The 18,403-nt window shown below is 53.0% G+C and overlaps 1 protein-coding gene across 3 annotated transcripts in view; it reads right to left on the bottom strand.

Moving 5' to 3' along the window:
* Window positions 1-18,403, bottom strand: part of RPA1 (replication protein A1) — a 92,186-nt gene that overhangs the window by 15,348 nt on the left and 58,435 nt on the right. The window contains exons 2-12 of one of the 3 annotated variants that reach the window (XM_063294809.1): window positions 18,328-18,360; window positions 18,190-18,237; window positions 17,431-17,509; window positions 15,829-15,937; window positions 11,138-11,226; window positions 7,557-7,652; window positions 5,906-6,035; window positions 5,117-5,219; window positions 3,440-3,508; window positions 1,135-1,327; window positions 166-305 (exon numbers count right to left, since the gene is read on the bottom strand). In XM_063294809.1, the coding sequence (XP_063150879.1) occupies window positions 166-305; window positions 1,135-1,327; window positions 3,440-3,508; window positions 5,117-5,219; window positions 5,906-6,035; window positions 7,557-7,652; window positions 11,138-11,226; window positions 15,829-15,937; window positions 17,431-17,509; window positions 18,190-18,237; window positions 18,328-18,360 (1,089 nt within the window). Of the gene's footprint in view, window positions 1-165; window positions 306-1,134; window positions 1,328-3,439; window positions 3,509-5,116; window positions 5,220-5,905; window positions 6,036-7,556; window positions 7,653-11,137; window positions 11,227-15,828; window positions 15,938-17,430; window positions 17,510-18,189; window positions 18,238-18,327; window positions 18,385-18,403 lie in introns of those variants that run through there. The other 2 variants (XM_063294800.1, XM_063294817.1) reach the window with 2 other exon arrangements.

Genomic DNA, 18,403 nt, shown 5'->3' with positions numbered 1-18,403 from the left:
CTGCCCCTTCGAAGACCCTGGGCCTTTGTACTTCAGGCTTCCCCCCTGGAGGGGCTTCAGGCCTGGCGGGGGCAGTAGCTTTGCCCTCTTGTTTTCAGCCTCAGGGCTGCCCTGTGCAAGAGTAATCCCTAACCCAGCCTAGTCAGGACGTGCCCCACTACTTACGTCCGCTCCCCAGAGAGTGACCGTCACCATCTTGCCAGACATGTCCATCAAGTGCAGGTCTCTCTTGAACACCTCCCGATTGGAAGACTTGATGGTGATTTTTGCAGCGTCCTCGTAGCTCTTGCAGATCCCAATTACATCTGAAAAACAAGCCCAGGCTCCATGGGCACAGCATCCTTGCCCCCTCCCCACTGAAAGGAGCCCGTCTTCCACCTCTGTCAGCATGGACTGCTGGGGAGGCCCTTCCTCTGGACTGAGGGACTGCCCCCCAGCACCGAGAATCTCTGCTTCAGAGTTAGCCCCTCGGGGCTTCTTGCAAAGCTCTCTCACTACTGGCAAGGGCTTGGCCACCCAAAGGAGAATGCTCCATGGCTGAAAATGAGGGCAGCTGCCCTTCCAAAGAGGAGGCCAGCGCACCTCTCAACCACCCCGAGGCTGCCTGAGCCCATAGGTGGCAGCGGGAAACCCCCAGGCTTCCGTGGCCCCTCCCTGCTGGCCCTGGGCCTGAAAGATGGTGAGCGCACAGCAGGCCCCGCACCAAGCCCTGAATGGGAGGGGCACCGCTGCCCTCAGGCACCCCCCTTGCTGCGACCTCCCTGGATTCTGCCAGCGTGAGCCCGGCTCCCGGACAGAGGCGCCAGGTGGCCTTCCCTCGCCCTTGGCCAAGGGAGCCCGTGCAACCTTCGAGCAGACACGCTGCAGCGGCTCCCTGGAGGTTATCAGTGCTGGAAGGGCCTTCCAGGAAGCCAGCTGGCCTGTTCATAAAAGCTGAAATCGCACGGCCAGCAGGAGCGGGTAAGTCGAGGGGGCCGCGCAGCCTCTGTGGGTCATGCCAGCAAAGGTTGAGAGTCCCAATCAAAGTCAAAATTGCACCGTTCTCCTCCTTTGGTCCTTACGAGCAGCCTTGCAACGTGGCCCTGCTGGCGAGGGAGAGGCATGCACCCGCCACCTATGCCCTGCCCGACTCACCCACAAGGGAGTCCTTGCTTGCATTTTCCAAGTTTCCAATGGCAATGAAGTCAAACTGCAGGGTGGGCAGGTGCTGGGCATCCTCGCAGGGAATGACGGACGTCTCGTTGGTGAACATGATCTCGTAGTCGTTCTTCACGGCCGTGAACTGCTTGTTGGCCATCTTCAGGTTGCCCTTGGAAAAGTAGTAGACCTGAGGCAGAGAGAGGGGGCTGAAACCTGCGTGGGGGACAGGCCTTGGAAACCCAGCCTGGGTGGGGCGGAGGGAGCACCGCCACTGCCATCTCTCTCAGCCCTTGGCTCAGTTTTGTCTCCCAGCACCCCGGACCTCGTTTCGTTTGTCAGAGAGGGCACAGCACCTGAGATCACAACGGCCTCCTTGAAAGAGAGGGAGAGAGAACACGTCCACCTTTTCCAAGGAAGCCTAGCCACAGGCAAGTTCTGTGGTCAAGGGTGGACGTAAATCTGGGTCTCCCCAGCCCCAGACCAACACCTTCCCCACTATCACACGCATTTCAAAAAGAGAGATGTCCCCCACGTCTCTGGATCTCTCAGTAACGATCACCACAAAAGACTGTGGTGTGATTTTGAACAGGGGTGTAGCCCAAGTTAGTGACCGTCCTACTTAAGCACTGCTCCAGGAGACGGAGCAGAGCCATCGCCGCTTGACTTCTGCAGCGCTGCCCTGGGGCTCGGCTCGGCAGCAAGATTCCTCCTCCTCGCCCGGCAGAACGTCTGATCAGGTCGGTCGCCTGAGGTTTGGCTTAGGCTGCCCCCATAGGTGTATGGCACCTGGCCTCCTCTCCCGTACGGAGGCCATGCAGACCGCGTCTGTCCCAATCCAATGCCTGGATGCAGCAACGGCTGAAGCCACACAAGCCCTTTCTGGCCAGGACTCCCTTTCTGGCTGCAACCCTGAAGGACAGGGGGCCTGGAAGACAGCTTACCTTCTCCCACCTGCTCCCCATCAAACCTTATGCTTCTCTTTAGAGGCCATACCTGAGCGCCCCTATGAAGGATGTGAGACAGTAATCGGGAGGAAGAGGCACCTATCTGGTAGTAGAAGCCCCTCATTAGGGAGGAATATTCCCAGAGAGGTGCACTTAAAGCTGTCTTTGACTGTTGGAGGTCCAGGGTAGGAGACCCAGTTGCTAATTCAGGATCTTTAAACAAGGCCAATTTTGGCCTGTCACTCTGTTATTTTAATTGTACTTTACAGTAGTGCTCGCTTAACGACCACAATAGGGACTGGCAACTGTCATTAAGCAACATGGTCACTAAGCAAGCCACCATGTGACTGCAATGGATTTACGACCTCACTTCCACTGCACTCGTTAAATGAATCACCTGTGGTCATTAAGTGAGACATCACATGACCACAAGTTGTGATTTTACTACCAGCTTCTCCGTTAACTGCTCGTCGGAAGCCAGCTGGGAAGCGTGCAAATGGTGATCATGTGACTGTGGTACATGGTGATGGTCGTAAACGCCCACCGGTCATGAAGCGTTTGAATCTCGATTACATGACCGCAGGGATGCTGCGACAGTCATAAATGTGAGGACCAGTTGTAAAATTAGGTTTTCAGCATTGCTGTAACTTCGAACGGTTGCTGAACAGGGCAGTCGTTAGCAAGGACTACCTATACTTTATAACTGTCAGCCTTGCAAGGTAGCCCAGGCAAGAAGCACACCCAGAAGCGCTAGCTCTAACCTTATGGTGAGGTTGCATTAACAGAGTCTTGCAAGTCTGAAAGTACATTTCCCCCCCACACCCAACCTTTACAGTAAGAAACTAGGGAGGGTCCCTTCGGAGATGTTGGCCATGCCCTATTCTGTCAGCTGCCGCTTGTCTGACCATTATCTAGTCTGCAGCTCTTCCTCCTGTCTCCCAAGGTCATTCCCGCATACCACTACAATAATGCCCAGCCCAGCCAATCTTGGCTGACCTTGAAATGCTGGGCAGGGTCAGACATGGTTAAACTTGGATGGGAGACTACTAGGGCTGTTGGGGGCTCAATAACCACCACCACCACCACCACCACCTAAGGCAATGCAAGCCAATTCTACGGATGTGTCCACAAGGTCACCAGGAATCAAGCAACTTAAAAAAAACTTTGCTCTTCGTCAATGTTGTTTAAGTTAGATTTGTTCTGTGAAGTTGCCCAGAGAACTTACATTATGGGACAGCTCTCTCACCACAGAAAAATAAACAAGTGCATCATCGTTCAGGACCGATCTTCTGCTTTGCCCCATTTACAGAGCCCACTGCTCTGCGGAGCAAGGCAGGAACAGCATCATCACATACCTTGTTCAGCTCAAGGAGAGGGAAAAACTTGTCCACTTGGTCATTAAAGGCTGTTGCTCTGATCTCGCCCTGGAGAAAAAACAGCCAACAGGAAGAACATTCTGGGTGGGTTTTGGAACAGAGGGGTGGTCATGCAACGCCCTTCCCAGTGATTCTAGCCCTTCATCCTAACAGAAACCTCATGTGAAGTGGTTTGAACCCCTCTGCCATACGGCCCGTCAACTTCCTTATTCCCCACGGGTTGTAAAGCGTAGTGATCGACTCCAAAGAAAACTTGGCTGAAGCCTGTGGAGGAAGATCCAGTGAAACAACTGGCCCACAGTAAAAATGGATTATCTGCTATGAGACATCAGCAGTCCATAGTACCTACAGATATTTACTGGTACCAAACGCGAGCTAAGGATTTCAAGATCAAAAAGACTCTGAGAGAAAATGAAAAATTAAAACATTCCTCTCAAGGCGCAGGAGCCTTTGTTTATCAAATTAGGATTTAGCTGAATTGTCCCCCAGACTTACGGTAATTGATGAAGCCTCCCCAAACACCTCCCCTGGGAGCTCCAAGAAAGGCCTGGGTAGCACTCAGTGCCCCTGGCCGCTGCCAAACCGTTCTGCCTGCCAGCTCACGAGTACCTGCCTCCTGTTCTGCCAATTAGTGGATGACATCACACGAGGAACAGAAGTACAAGAGTGTTGTGACAGGCCCTTCCTGAAGTGATAATTAAAAGCAGAGCTCAAGCACCACCAGCTAAGATGTTTATGCAAGAGGAGGATTAAAACTGCAATAAAAACCATCAGTCAAAATCCTGACAGCAGAGAGGGGAGAAATGAAATGAGCAGCTGATGCAGATGTGCCAGGAGTTCAAAATTACACCTTTCGGGCCTAAACATATTTTTGCACACACTCTCAGAAAAGCAAACGGCCACTGTGCAGCTTGTGTCTGTCATCCGCTCCGCAGGTTTGATTGATGGACTTGACTAATCCAGTTGGTGTTCCCCAAACAAACTGGCAGGAGAACATTCCTTCAAGTCACATATTTATTTTCTAATTAAGAGATGCTCTCCCAGCCTGTGTTTCCCAGGGAAACTTAGCCCAGAGACTGTTCTTTCTGACCTTTTAACTTTTCCTTTGGCAGAGCAAACTAACCTACAGAACCTGTAGAGGGCCCAGCTTAAAATTTAACCTAAACTCATAGGAAAATGCCTCAGATAAACAGACCCAGCGAACGGAGTAAAGGCCCTTACCAGGCAAAGAGCACTCAGAGCCCTGGGCCTTTCTTACCGCGAGGGGGATGCAGGGCCATGCAGGACGGCAGCTGTATCCGCTAGCAGGGCAGGGCAGGAGGCATTTCAGCCCAAAGCTCCGGTGCACCTCAGGCAGATGGCTTGTCCTATTCAAGGCCTCTGCCCAGGTGGCAAGCTGGGCATCACCAGTGGGAACCAGGGAGCACGTGCCCTCTAGCAACCAGTGGCCACAAGCAGAAACCTCTGCCGCTGCTGAGGGTCAGCTACTGGCACCGTGGCTCGCATCCTGGGGGTAAGTCCTGGCTTCCATAGATTTATGGAATGGCAGTTGGCCCTGCCAACAGCTGGTGAATTGAGTTAGAAAAATCTAGTTCCCAGAACAGCCCCCCGGGCGTCTCCTGAAGCGGAAGCCATGCTATTTAGCACAGCACTTACGCTCTCATCAACCATCTCTATGGAGAAGAGCCTCCCTTCGCCACGTGAGTTGCTCCAACTGCGGATCTGGCTTTTCTGAGTCACCCGGGCACGAATAGTCCACCTGGAAAGACAGAGCAACCACGGGGACTTGCCTGACTGACTTGGACCAGGCCTGCCTGCCCAGGTCTCCCCTGGAATATCGACAGGCCACATCCAACACCCCTGCAAAACGAACCAGAGCCTGCAAGAGACTCAAGGCCAGCTGCCCTCTACATCGCATTCCTTCTGCTCCCCAGACAAAGCCCCGTGAGTCAGAGAACAAGCACAAACAGCCCCGAGGCGCAAGAGGGGCTGGTGCATCTACTCTGCCCCACCTGGGCTGCTGTAGGAGGCGCCCCCCCCTCACTCCCGCCCCCCCGCTTGCTGCAATTTGGCTTCAGGAAATGTAAGACTCGGGAGGAATGCAGAACTCTTCGAATGGGGTGAACACGGACAAGGGGAGCTTGCCAGGTACACCCACCGGTTAGTGAGAGAGAGCTGGATAGCATACTGTTTTGCTGGGAAAGCCAACTGCTCAGAGTCACTCAATGTGGCCATGCCGGCTGGCCAGACTTTTTGCTACCCAGCAACCCCCCAAGCTGGACGGCTAGTGGCCTCTGAAGTCTGTTTCTCCAAAATCAATCCACCACCCCACTGTGGGAAATAATCCCACCACCGCCGGCAGAAGTGATGGATACCAGGACCCCACCCAATCCCGCAGGAAGAGGTCCCTGGGAGGCTGGCGGCCAGGGCAGCCCCTCAACTTACTTGGACTGGTATGGGTTCAAGCTGGCAATGGGCACCACTTTGATCTGAGAGCCACCGGGAGTGTTCAGGATGCTGGGGCCACCTGCATTGCCAAGCAGGGTGGAAGGGCCAGGGTACTTTGCCAAAGCTCCTGGAATAAAACATACCCAAAGCTGCCCACATCAGAGTAGCTGGCATCTGGGCTACTACCAGACACAGCCTAACACCTCAAGCAGCCTGCCCTGGTGCTGCCTGATTGCTGTCTCCATCTCCTGCATCAGACATGGGATGGAGGAAGCACACAGCTGTTACTAGACCCGCACACTTGGCGTCCTTCATCAGTGATGAGTCATTCTACAGCCAGCAACATCCTCCCATCTTGCTCAAAGGCCCCAGTCAGGCCCTGGCACTCCTTGGCAACATGGGTGGGCAAACACTGCCCCTGTCTGCACGACTAAGTACTGCACAGGGCCAGGAAGAACCAGGTCCTTCGGAAAGAGGCCTCCCCTTTTGCCCCAGGCCAGAGAGAGAGAGGCACACCCATGAAAAAGCAGCAAAGCCACAAGTGGCTCCCTGAAGCCAGGCAGGGGCACAGCGCTGGGGGGAAGGGACTCTTGCCCGCAAAGTGCCCCTCTTGCGGGTGCCCCAAGGCTCTTTGTGGTCTGTCCCACGAACTTGCCCGCCCTCGCGGAAGCCTGCAATACCCCAACCTGCACAAGTGGCCAAAATGTGCATTCCTGCTCCACGTCCCCCTTAATTCATACCTTAAAATAAGGTGTCCCCCTGAAGAGAGCGAAGCTGTCTATCACCTGCCCAGACAGAACAGCCTCTCCTCTCCTCATTTAGTAGCAATTAACGTCTCTGCCTGTGATAATTGTCTGCAGGCTCTGGAGATGACGGGATCCCTCATTATTAATTAAGCTCTGCTGTGACCTGACAAGGCCTGAGAAATTGTTTTTCAGCTTCGATTCCATGTCAGCTTTCTTTTCCAGCTCTATGTCCCCTGCTTGCTAACAGGAGGAGCTGAACAAAAGACCCCCGAACTGGAAATGCTTGTGGCAGTCCAAACGCGTTTATTGCCAAGCAAGGCATCAGGAAAAACTTTTGGCAATCAATCAATCAATCAATCAAGGGCCACGCACATGACCCTCTCACTGATTCACAAGTTCAACAATCCTGTGCTGTTTCCTGCCTTTGGGCTTCCCACTGAAATTCCAGAAGCAAGACCTTCAGAAATGCTCCTCTCTGTTACAGCCACTCCTCGTTTCACAGGGAAGAACCTGCTCTGGGACCGCGCCCCAGCCCTCCTGGCTTCCCCGTGCCATCTGCACGGCCAGGTGCTGCTTCCTCTGGCCAGCTGCCCAGCAAGGTGGCTCACAGCCCCCCAGCGACAGTGCCCTGGAGGTGGGGTCTGAAGGGGCGCTGCAGGGCAGGCCTTCCCCTTCCGTTTCTGCGAAGCCAGACTGACGGCCTGGGAAAAAAGACTGGGGGCCATCACTCAGGGGATGCCTCCACCCTGGGTTTTAACAAAACAGCAGCAGAGTTCCCTCCGAGGTCAAGCTGAAGGGTAAGCAGCTCCGCTGTCACTGAACAAGAACTTCCCTGCTGCCCCTGTGGCCCCAGCAGTGTCCTGCAAAAGACCCCTTTGTCTCCTGGCCAGCAGGTCCCTCACCTGTATCTGGACCCCCGCTCAGTGGTGCTGGCTTGCCTGGCAAAGGGTCAGCTGCTGGACCTGTGGCCGGTGGCTGCCTCCCTGCTTGCCCGGTTCCTGGTCAAGGAAGAAGAGACGTTTGTGGGGCGTGAGTGGCCCAGAGCTGCGGCATCCTGCGGAGCGCTCCCTGCAATGCTCAAAGGCAGAGAAACACAGGGAAGACGAGCAGAGGCCTCACTGAATCCGCCCACTGGCTGCGAACGTGAAGAAGAAAAACCAATTTCTTCTCTTTGCCATCATCACAGCAAAGATATAAAAGCGGCATCAACTCAGCTGAAACAAAAAGGGGATTAGCCAACTTCCCGGGGAGCAGGCAGTCTGTGGAACCCAGTCAGGCCATTGAACTGTTCCTGGAGCGGCAAGTGTCTTGAGACCGATGGTGCGGAAAATTGGCTGCCTTGCTCACAGGATCCTTTGGGGCACGTGGGACAGAAAACTGGACTCAGATCTTCTTCAACAAGATGTGAGGGGAGACCAACAAAAACATTTCTCACATACTAATCAAAGCTACCTTACTTGAATGTTTAAATGCGCAAAAGAAAAAAAACACAGGAAATCCAAAGAAAAAAATTCAAAGCTAGCTCTTCTTGTTAATAATTAGTGAATGAACACACGGAACCTGTTTGCCAACGTCAGGGACTGCAAGAGGAGAGGAAACATGGATTTTGAGGAAGAGTCTCAAAAGAGAAGAGAGAACTGGCCCCAGGCAGGGACTTTAGGACTGAGGGCCAGAACTGAAGAAGAGCAGAGTAAGCAAAGTGAAGATCCAAACCACAAGGCTGACAGTAGAATACTTCGTTTTTTAAATTATCACCTATTTAGCAAAAGAGGCTTCTTTGAAGTATTTCAATTTACCCCCTGCCATCCCTAGAAAATCAGAATGACCATGCAGAAACCAGCTCAGGGCTGCAGTGACGTGACACAGCCTCTTTCGGTGCCTCTTCGGTGCCTGGACAAGAGGCCAGCTGGGAGAACAGAGGAGCTGTTTGGAAAACACATTAAGCCACTCCAGCGGGCTAATGTGAATGCTCACCTCGCTGCCTTACCCTCATCCAAAGCTTTTTAATCTACTTCTGTGGCTTGCTCGAGGCTCCGCGAATCAAGCCAAAGCGACTGCCGTTCCTGGCAGGCGTTAACAAGAAATGATGGGCTGTTCCAGATTTGGATGGCTAGTATAGCACTGGACAAGCCATAGACCTTGATTAAATAGCTGGGGGTGAAATGGAAGTTATGCTCAACTATGCTTGACACCCCACCCAAACACATCTACACATGTGCACACACACACACCAGCCTTGAGATCCTTAAACAACTGCTGCTGGTTCCAGGACAATAATGGGTTTTTATCTCACGTAGCTGCCTGCCACCTCTCCCTGCGTCTACATCTGCTAACAGGAAACATGTTGGCCCACACCAAGGCATCATGTCTTCTAGGCAAGCGTGTGGCCAGTTGATACGCCCAGGGGCTCCAGAGAGACATGTCACCCTATGGCCCCTAAGCAAGTGGCCACCATCCCTGGCAGAAGGCCAGAGCTGCTGAGCTCTAAGAAGTTCACAGGAGAGCAAAGCAAGCACAGGCCCTTTTCCCAAAGGAGAATCAGCGCTTCATGGGTCAGGAAGATCAAGCCTTCAATTCGGTAACATCCCCACTACAGCAAAAAGAAAATGATTGCATTTCACCACTGTCAGAGTTGGGGCCTCATGGTCCCATTATCATTTTGCTATCTACTTAATTTATTTCCCACCCTTGCAAAAATAACAGTTAAGGCAACTAGTAAGAACATGAAGCAGCGAGCACATGAATTAATTACTATTCAAACAGGAAGCGGTATTATTCTAAATGTGTGAGATGATATAATAAAACCTATTTCTGCAGCAAGCGCTTCCAGAGGCTACGTGCTCTCGATGCTCTTCCTGAAAGCAGAACGGGGACAGAGCGCAGCTCCGATTCCTCCCTTTGGGAGCCACCGAGCGGAAAGCCTCTCCCAGGTGCCTCACAGGTAGGCCTCTTCCGGACATCAATGGGCTGTGTGTGTTTATCATTCAACTTATTTATTACAGGTGTTTTCCAACTGCTCTTGAATCACCTTCCCAGGGAGATTTACATAAACAGCTCAAGGTCTTGCCCTCTCAAAAACAGCCTTCCCACGTTGACAGAACTGAGGGGTAGATTATTCCTTCCTGCTGGATCTCACACTTCCCTGAAATGCAAATGGGACATGGCACCTCCTAGATGTCTGATGGGTCAAAGAACATCTGCTCGATCAGCTGGTAACATATAATCAAAGAGAAGTATTTTGAAGCAGGAGGCCTTGACATGTCTGCCATTTAAGAACAAAACTAGTTAACTTTGAGAAAGACAGAAATCACCGTTCGGAAAAAAACAATTAATTTCTTAGAGCAACAGCCGTCACTGAGCTGTTCTGTCTGGCTCTCCTCCAGAGCAGCTAATGTAAAGCAGAGCAAGGGCGCTTCCTTGTTCATAGTGGCAGCTCCACCCCCTATTTCCAGGCCGTGGCTGGTGGGAACAACTTTGGCAAAGGGTCAAAGTTGCTTCTGGATCACAGAAAGGGCTGCTTCCTGTGGCTTGTAAGTTAAGGCAGGAAGATCTGGAATGCTGGCCTCAAGCTTGCTTTTCTGCAATAGGGCTGGGCAACAGATGCATAAAGGCAGATTCGTGCATCCAAGGCTGGGCCCAGACTTGGGACAGGTAAATAGGAGATCTGAGTAAAATGCAGCGGGGGAGATAAACCCCACTCTCCTGCTAGCGAACATCGTCCCAAAGATGAGGATCAACCAACATCCCATTTCACATGGGACTTTCTGACCTTGGCCTGCATGCCTGCCTTCCCTTTTCAGCTTCTGCACCACTCCATTTCTGAAGACTCCAAGCAGCTTACAAGTAGTAGTACAGAGAGTTAAAATTAACAAGAAACCAGCAAAATTACATCAAGCCCAACTCTGATGCGCCATCGTTCAAGAGCAGTGAGATTTCCATACATCCCCAAATGCCTTTCACGACTCTTAGGAAATGTAATAGGGAGGAGGCAGCTACCATAGGCTGGGCAGTCTCAGGGAAGGGCTGAGCCCAGGGCCCCCGCAGAAGGTATGACCTCAGAGGAGAGGCCGACAGCAAGCCCAGACTACCAGATCTCACCGGGTGTGCGGATTCAGCTCAAAGCCTTTAGAAGTCCACACTGTGGCAGCATTCACCAGTTTGCATGGCTCCTCTATGGTTCAGTCACAACTCAATGTAAGTCACAGAACTCTTGAGGTGGGCTTCTCCCTGTTGCCCCACTGTTTGAGGCCAATGAATGCAATCTGGGGCTTAGCCCAAGCTGCTTCTGCTTGGCCTCGTGATTCCACGCCAATCCCCACAGAATACATTCCAACAAAGCTCACCAAAGAGCAAACCAGCAAAAACTGCATGATGCAAGGGACAGAAAAGCAGCCTCAGCTAAGCCAGGCACAAAGACAACATTCTGGGCAAAAGGCATTGCGGAGGACAGGCAGCCAAGTGCCAGCTATGAAAAGCATTTTACCTTCGGTGTACGGGACTGGATTCCCGATCTTAGCAGGCACTGCATTACCCGGCCGCAGAACCTCTAATTCCATCAAGACCACCACTCGCCTAGAGAGACAGAAACACAGGTTGGCCCCAGAGGTCTGCTTGATTTGCTGAAGAGGGGACCTGGGGGGGGGGGGGCTCTCTAGCCAACTGCCCAGTGTCCTGCATCTTGTTCGAAGAGAATGGCCAACCAGAAAATCTTAACCTACCATTCACGTGGTTCTTCCTCATTGATAGAAGTTTGCTTGGTGTGCTCGTTAAACACATGATTGTGGCTTGTTTGCTCATTTTTAGTGACTTCTAGAAAGGAGACCAGGATCCCAGACGGAGGGATCTTGCTGAAGTCTTTCTGAATAAGGTGGGATTTGCCAGAATCCTGGACCGTTGCTCCACTTGGATGCAGCCCAGGACAGGGGCAACTGTTTAAGCAGGCCCAGACAAAGGACCAAGCAAGCTGAACTTTAGGCTGGAGCTACAGATTGCAGCAGCCACGCAAAAGAAGCCACTTTGTCGCACTACGGCTTTTCTACTGTTCCAACGGTACTTTCCAGGCTGAGGCCCAAGCGCATGGCAAGCGCGCAGTCCAGAACATCCAACCCATCAGAGAGGCACCAGGTGATGGAGGAGGGATACCAGAGCACAGCACGGTAGTGGTAGCAGGTATACAGATCCCGCAAAAATACCACTGAGACCAGCCAGGATCCGGAGGGCAGACGGGCCTCTCGGGTTCACATTTTCTACCACAGACAGATGAATGGCGAGGCATTTTTTTCTTACTCAGAATAATACTGTTGGAGGAATTCCGCTTGGAGGGAGGTCCAGGTTGATGTCTGTGTACCGGTGCGACATCCAGCGTCCAGGCTGCAGCTTACATCACACTTGATGCTCTTCTCAATCATCCCTAAAGCAACCTCTCAAAGTAGGTAATTCCTAACACCCCCTAAATATTCTCCCTACAGTTAGGGACTTTCTGGCAGAAGTTTATTCTGCACTAACAAGTGCAGAATAAAACAATTACTTCCATGCAGTAACACTCTCTCTTCCGAATACATCTGAATTACCTACCTGATAATGACCTTCTCCTCCTTAATTCGCAGTTCACAAAGCAAACTTCTTTGTCTCCTAAAAATCTTGTTTCGTGTTGCTACAGGATATGTCATCGGGGAATCCCTTGTGGCCTTCACAGGCGCTGCTCCACAAGTGGCCGGGTGTGAGTCCCTGTTCTTCAAGCTGGGTGCCTGAGAGCAGTTGGGAGTGTTGCTGCTGTACCAGCCTCCCTGCTGTGTGGCAACCTCCCTGCCTGAGCTGCTGGAGGCCGTCTCAGGTTTGGCAGTGGAGTTCCCCAGGCTTATGGTCTTGGGGGACTTCAATCTGCCTTCCCTGGGGCGGGCCTCGGAAGCAGCCCGGGAAATCATGGCTACCATGGCAGCCATGGGCCTGTTCCAGATTATTCAGGACCCGACTAGAGGCAGTGGCCTCACCCCGGACCTAGTTTTCTTGTCGGAGCAGTGGCAAGATGATCTGAGGGGAGAATTACAGCTTTCCCCTTTGTCATGGTCGGATCACGCCCTGGTGGCCTTGAGAGTCTCTCGTGCTGCCCCCCTCCGCAGGGAGGCAGGACCCATCCGATTGGTCCGCCCCCGGCGACCTGCTGCACGGTCCAGCGGAGGCCCTGGTGGCAGCCTGGAACAGGGACGCGGCTAGGGCCTTGGACAGGATCGCGCCTGTGTGGCCTGTCTTGCCCACCCAAACCCAGCACTCCCCGTGGTTTGAGGAGCAGCTCAGGGTTTTGAAGAGGATTAAGAGACACCTAGAGCGCCACTGGAGGAAGACAAAAGCCGAATCCAACCAAACACAAGCTAGAGCCGTGATTAAGGCCTACCTTGCGGCAGTAAGAGCAGTGAAACGTCAGTATTTCTCTGCTTATTGCATCCGCAGAATGCCACCCAGTGGCCCTGTTTAAGATTACCCGTTCCCTTCTGCAGGGCCGAGCTGGGGAGTTTCCTGGGCATCTGCAGGATAAAATCGCTCAGATCTGTTCCAAGTTGGACTCTGAGTGCGAGGCAGCGTCTGGGGAGATGCCCGGGGAACGTTCTGTTATCTGGGAACGGTTTGAGCCTGTTGAGCCCGAGGAAGTGGACTGGATTCTCTGGACTGTAAACGCCACCACTTGCCAATTAGATCCATGCCCCTCTTGGGTGGTGAAGGCAGCTCGGGAGAGGACGTGTGGTTGGGTCCAAGCGGTGGTAAATACTTCGAGAGAGGGGGTATTCCCGCCAGCCTTCAAAGAGGCACTGGTGTGCCCCCTCCTCAAGAAACCATCGCTGGACCCCAGCATACTGGACAACTTTTGCCCAGTCTCCCACCTCCCCTTTTTGAGGAAAGTGGTTGAGAAAGTAGTGGTGCTGCAGCTCCAGAGGATCCTGGATGAAGCTGATTATCTAGACCCCTTCCAGTCAGGTTTCAGGCCCAGTTATGGGACGGAAATGGCACTGGTCGCACTTATGGATGACCTCTGGCAGGAGCAGGATGGAGGCAGTGCATCCATCCTCGCTCTCCTTGACCTCTCAGTGGCTTTTGATACCATCGACCATGGTATCCTTTTGGGTCGGCTCAGGGAGTTGGGGGTGGGCGGCGTAGTTCTGCGCAGGTTCACCTCCTTCCTCCAGGGCCAGTCCCAGTCGGTGGTAATAGGGGAGGAGAGGTCGGCCCCACGGCCCCTTCTCTGTGGGGTGCCACAGGGATCAGTACTCTCCCCTCCCCTTTTTAACATCTACATGAAACCGCTGGGTGAGATCATCCGTCACCATAGGATGAGGTATCATCAGTATGCTGATGATACTCAATTGTATATCTCCATCCCTGGTGAGGTAAGTGATGCTGTGACCACCCTCTCCGAGTGCCTGGGGGCTGTGGGGGCCTGGATGGGGAGCAACAGGCTTCGACTGAACCCTAGTAAGACAGAGCAGCTGTGGATTAATGGCACCTCATGTACCAGGAATTTGTCATCTTTAGTGCTGGATGGGGTTGCACTGCCCCAGACAGACCCGGTGCGTAACTTGGGGGTCCTCTTGGACTCACAACTCCTGCTTGAAGAGCAGGTGGCAGTCGTGGCCAGGAGGCCCTTTGCTCAACTCCGTGTTGTGCACCAGTTATGCCCCTTCCTGGAGTGAGAGGCCCTTTGAACAGTCAATCACGCCCTGGTCATCTTCCAGACAGACTATTGTAATGCGCTCTACATGGGGCTACCCTTGAAGAGTATCCGGAAGCTTCAGCTGATTCAGAATGCAGCTGCGTGGACAATCTTGGGTGTTCCAAGATTTGCACACGTAACACCTTTGTTGCGTGAGCTGCACTGGGTCCCAGTTTACTTCCGGGTCCAATTCAAGGTGTTGGTTACTACCTTTAAAGCCCTACATGGCATGGGACCAGGATATCTGAGGGACCGTCTCATCCCTATTACATCGACCCGCCCCACCCGGTCATGCAGGGAGGGCATGTTACGGGCCCCATCTATAAAAGAATTCCATCTAGCGGGGTCTCGGAAGCGTGCCTTCTCTGCTGTAGCTCCCGCCCTTTGGAACATCCTCCCCCCAGAGATCCGACAGGCCCCTTCGCTCCTGGACTTCCGAAAAAGACTAAAGACCTGCTTTTGTCAGCAGGCTTGGAATGGGAGGGGGCATAGTTATACCTGGGGCTGGCTAGTGCCCTAAGTGATTTTGTGGGGCCTATTACACTCACGGACTGATTAAAATCTTTTGCCACTTAGATTTTACTATAGTCTTATTTTATTGTATTGAAATGGTTTTAAATTTTAACTGCATTTTATTGTAAACCGCCCAGTGACCCGCATGAGGGGGAGATGGGTGGTGAATAAATTTATAAACAAATAAAATATGTGCCAACCAGGAAGTCATATCTGCTACATTTTCATTCTTCAAATGCGGTTTCTTGTTAATTCTTGTGACTGAACCTTCCAAGCTCTAGAAAGCGGCTGTACTTATGAGTGCGTGCTTGCTTATTTTGCTCTTCTTCAAGATGACAGGCTGTAATGATGTTGGCACAGAATTGCCGTGAGCTCTGGTTTCATGTAATGAACACATGACTGGTGCCCAACCACCTGCATGGGTTGGTTACTTCTTTGTGAAAGAAATCTTTGTGGATCCAGACACTGTGTGTCTCTCCTACAACTAGGCTTAGTTTGAAGCCAGGTTCGTAGCTAATTTCCAAATCGCAGCTTGTTAGAACTGCCACCCAGTATCTGAGTCCTAAGGTTTTTTCTGCTTCTGTCTTCTTTAGCCCTTCCCACCCACAGGAGGTGCCTGATGGGAGCCACTGGGTAGCTTATGCTTTGATGGCAGAATTCTTGACAATCCTGGCTTGCTGTTCTGTGATAACACAACAAAGTAACCTTTTTCTAACTTATCTCCTCTAAAGCAGAGGAGAGCTCACATTCTCCACTCATTGCTCACCCTCAGTGTGCCAGGAATGACTCACTGATATGTGTGGGCAGATGAAAATAAGGACATGTCATTTTACAAATGTATCAGAACAGTCTTTGCAGAAAAGGGTAACCATTCCCAGTCCCTACAGGCACACCTAGGGAACCCTCTTTAACCCAGAACCAAGCTGTTCCATTTCCTTTCTTCCAAATTCAGCAATTACCTTCCATCCTTCAGAGTATTAACAATGAACCGGTCAATCTGGCAAATGGCATTTGCAGTCAAGCTCTGGTCATCCACCAGAGGGTTCAGCTGTGTTGCCAGCATAAAAGCTGCAAACAGAAGATAAGCAGACTTCAGGGTGTCAACCTCCAGAATGTTAAAACTGCTCAATTTACACAGAGAAGTTTAAAAACTTGCTACATTTATCACCAAATTAACGGATAGGGTTGAAACACAGACCGGCATTTCATTTTGCAAGCCATATTTGATCAAAAATTGCCCATACCATTTGTAACATTAATGCAGGGGTCTCTAACCCGAATCACCAGAAGTGCCACTCGGTGACCAATTCTTTCGTCCAAGGGACTATGCTGAAGCATCTTCATACATGGAGCGCCTTCCAGCAAGTCAACAACAAAAAGTACCCTGGGTTGCCACAGTCCAAGTCTCCCCCCTCATATTTCTTAGCTAGGCCTCTCCTCCTCCCATGGCCAGAGCCCCCCCAGAAGCAGCTGAGAGCAGGAGGGGTCCTAGAGAGTGGTGCTGCTCTGCATGAGAGGCCTCGGGGTGCCAACAGGGGCAATCCTGCTGACCAGGCCCTGGTGTGTGGCTGAGGCGAGCTGCCAGGAACCCACCGCCAAGCTGCTCCTCCTTCGAGAGCACTTCCCGTGGTGGTCCAGCGGGTGCATCTATGCTCAGCCGAAGGGCTGAGGTCCCTGTATTGATGCGAGGCTGCCCTATAAAACTGTTCTCTAGGGAAAGCAAACCATTCCTGGTAAGTGCACTCAGTGAATTCCAGGGGATTAACATGAACACTTTCTTCCAGCATCTTTACAATACTTTGAGACTGTTGCTAAAACACTGCCATTACAGGGAAAGAAACTGGGGTGCCCGAGGAGCTGGAAGAGCCCTCCCCAGCCTCAAGGCGAGGGCCCATCAGCTTCCAACATCCTCACTTCTGTGGGAGAATCCCCCTCCCACAGGCTGAGCTTTCCAGCCCTGGCCTGGTATAACCTCCTGCACAGCTCAGAGCCCCAAAGCATGCAAGCGCACTCCACTGCCCTCCATCTCCTGACAAGCCAGCCTTTCTTTTCCTGAGGAAGCTGAAAAAACTCCTCCATTCCTATCTCCTTTGTCTAGCAGCAATTATGCTGCTGGGAGGGGAAAGAAGTCATCCTCAGGGGAGGGCAGAGGCAGCTCTGTCAAACATTCCTTTACAAGGCAATGACATTCTCTGCGGTGCCCATTCAAAGGGTGCCCATTCAAAGGGATTTGCCTCCTGCAGCTGGCAGGACCCACAACCATCAATCTTAGCCCTTCTATCCAAGATGCTTCACACATTTTACTGTTTATAATTCTGACTCTCTGTCTGAACTTTATGAAAAGTTAAGTTCTTCAAGCCTCAGTCTCCTCGAGTCCTCACCAGAGTAGAAAGGCAGAGTGTAAATCAAAGGAACCCAATGGGCTGAACTGGGGATCATCCCTGGGTAACCCAGGCACAGTCCATTGTGGAGAGGCTGCCCTCTCCCCGGTTCTACCGATAGCCAGAAGCTCTTCACAGCTTCACTCCCATTCTCATCTCTCTCAATATATTTGTCCTTACAGGAAAGCGTGTTCACGCCATCGCTCATCAGCATCCGGTAACGTGGGGGGCCATTTCCAGTGGAGATCGGGCGGATCGTCTAGGTGAAAAACGCAGTTAGGGAGGCACAGGGCGACCGGTTTGGCAGGCGCCTGTCTAGCGGACAGGCCCCTTTATGGAGTCCCTGGTGCTCTCTGAGCCTTGTTGCTTTCTTGCAGGCATTTCATTGCCAGACTAGGCAACGTCTTCAGTGCGAAGCACTGCGAACCCCAAAGGCCCCTTTAACCCCTTGGTCGCGCCCCCCCTCGGCTGCCCTTTCCTAACTAAGGAATCCCAGTCGTTCCAGCCTTTTGCGGCAGGGAAAGCGCTGAAGCCCTCGTCGTTCTGGCCACTTCTCCTGTAGCCCTTCCGGCTCTGCTCTGTCCTATTTCAAACGTCAGGGAAGGTACTGACGGCAACCGCACCCGGCCCTCCAGAGGTAACCCAGCCCAGACTCGTTACGAGGCCGATCTATGCCAGGGAGGAACGTCCAGGTCTCTCCCAGGCTCGAGCAGAGGGCGGTGGGAACCTGGCCTGGCAGGAGACCGAGGGGCCCTCCTCAGCGCGCGAGCCGGCGCCGTCTCTGGGAGCGCAGAGCCCTCCCCGCGTGGGTCCCGGGACCAGGCCTGGGCACCGGCTCAGAGGAGAGCGGCGAACCGCAGCCCCGAAGGGCCGCCGCGAGGGCGCTGGTCGCGCCGGAGAGGGGGGGGGCGTTCCCGCGGCCCGGCGGGGGCTACTCACGATGAGCTGGAGGACGGGCCTCTCCACGGGCTCCGCCTGCAGGATGGCCTGTGGGGAGAGAGAAGCGCGCTAGAGCCTGCGGGGCGGCGGCCCGGCGCCGGGGAGCCCCTCTGCCCTGGGACCCGGGGGGGCGCTCACCGCGATGGCCCCCTCGCTCAGCCGCGCCGCCATACCGCCGCCGCGCCGCGCCCCGCCCCTTCTTTTCCCGCGCGCG

The sequence above is a fragment of the Candoia aspera genome, chromosome 1, assembly GCF_035149785.1.
Source record: "Candoia aspera isolate rCanAsp1 chromosome 1, rCanAsp1.hap2, whole genome shotgun sequence".
Lineage (NCBI taxonomy): Eukaryota > Metazoa > Chordata > Lepidosauria > Squamata > Boidae > Candoia > Candoia aspera.
Note: the sequence above shows the minus strand (reverse complement) of the source record. Positions and strands in the feature narration are given on the sequence as shown.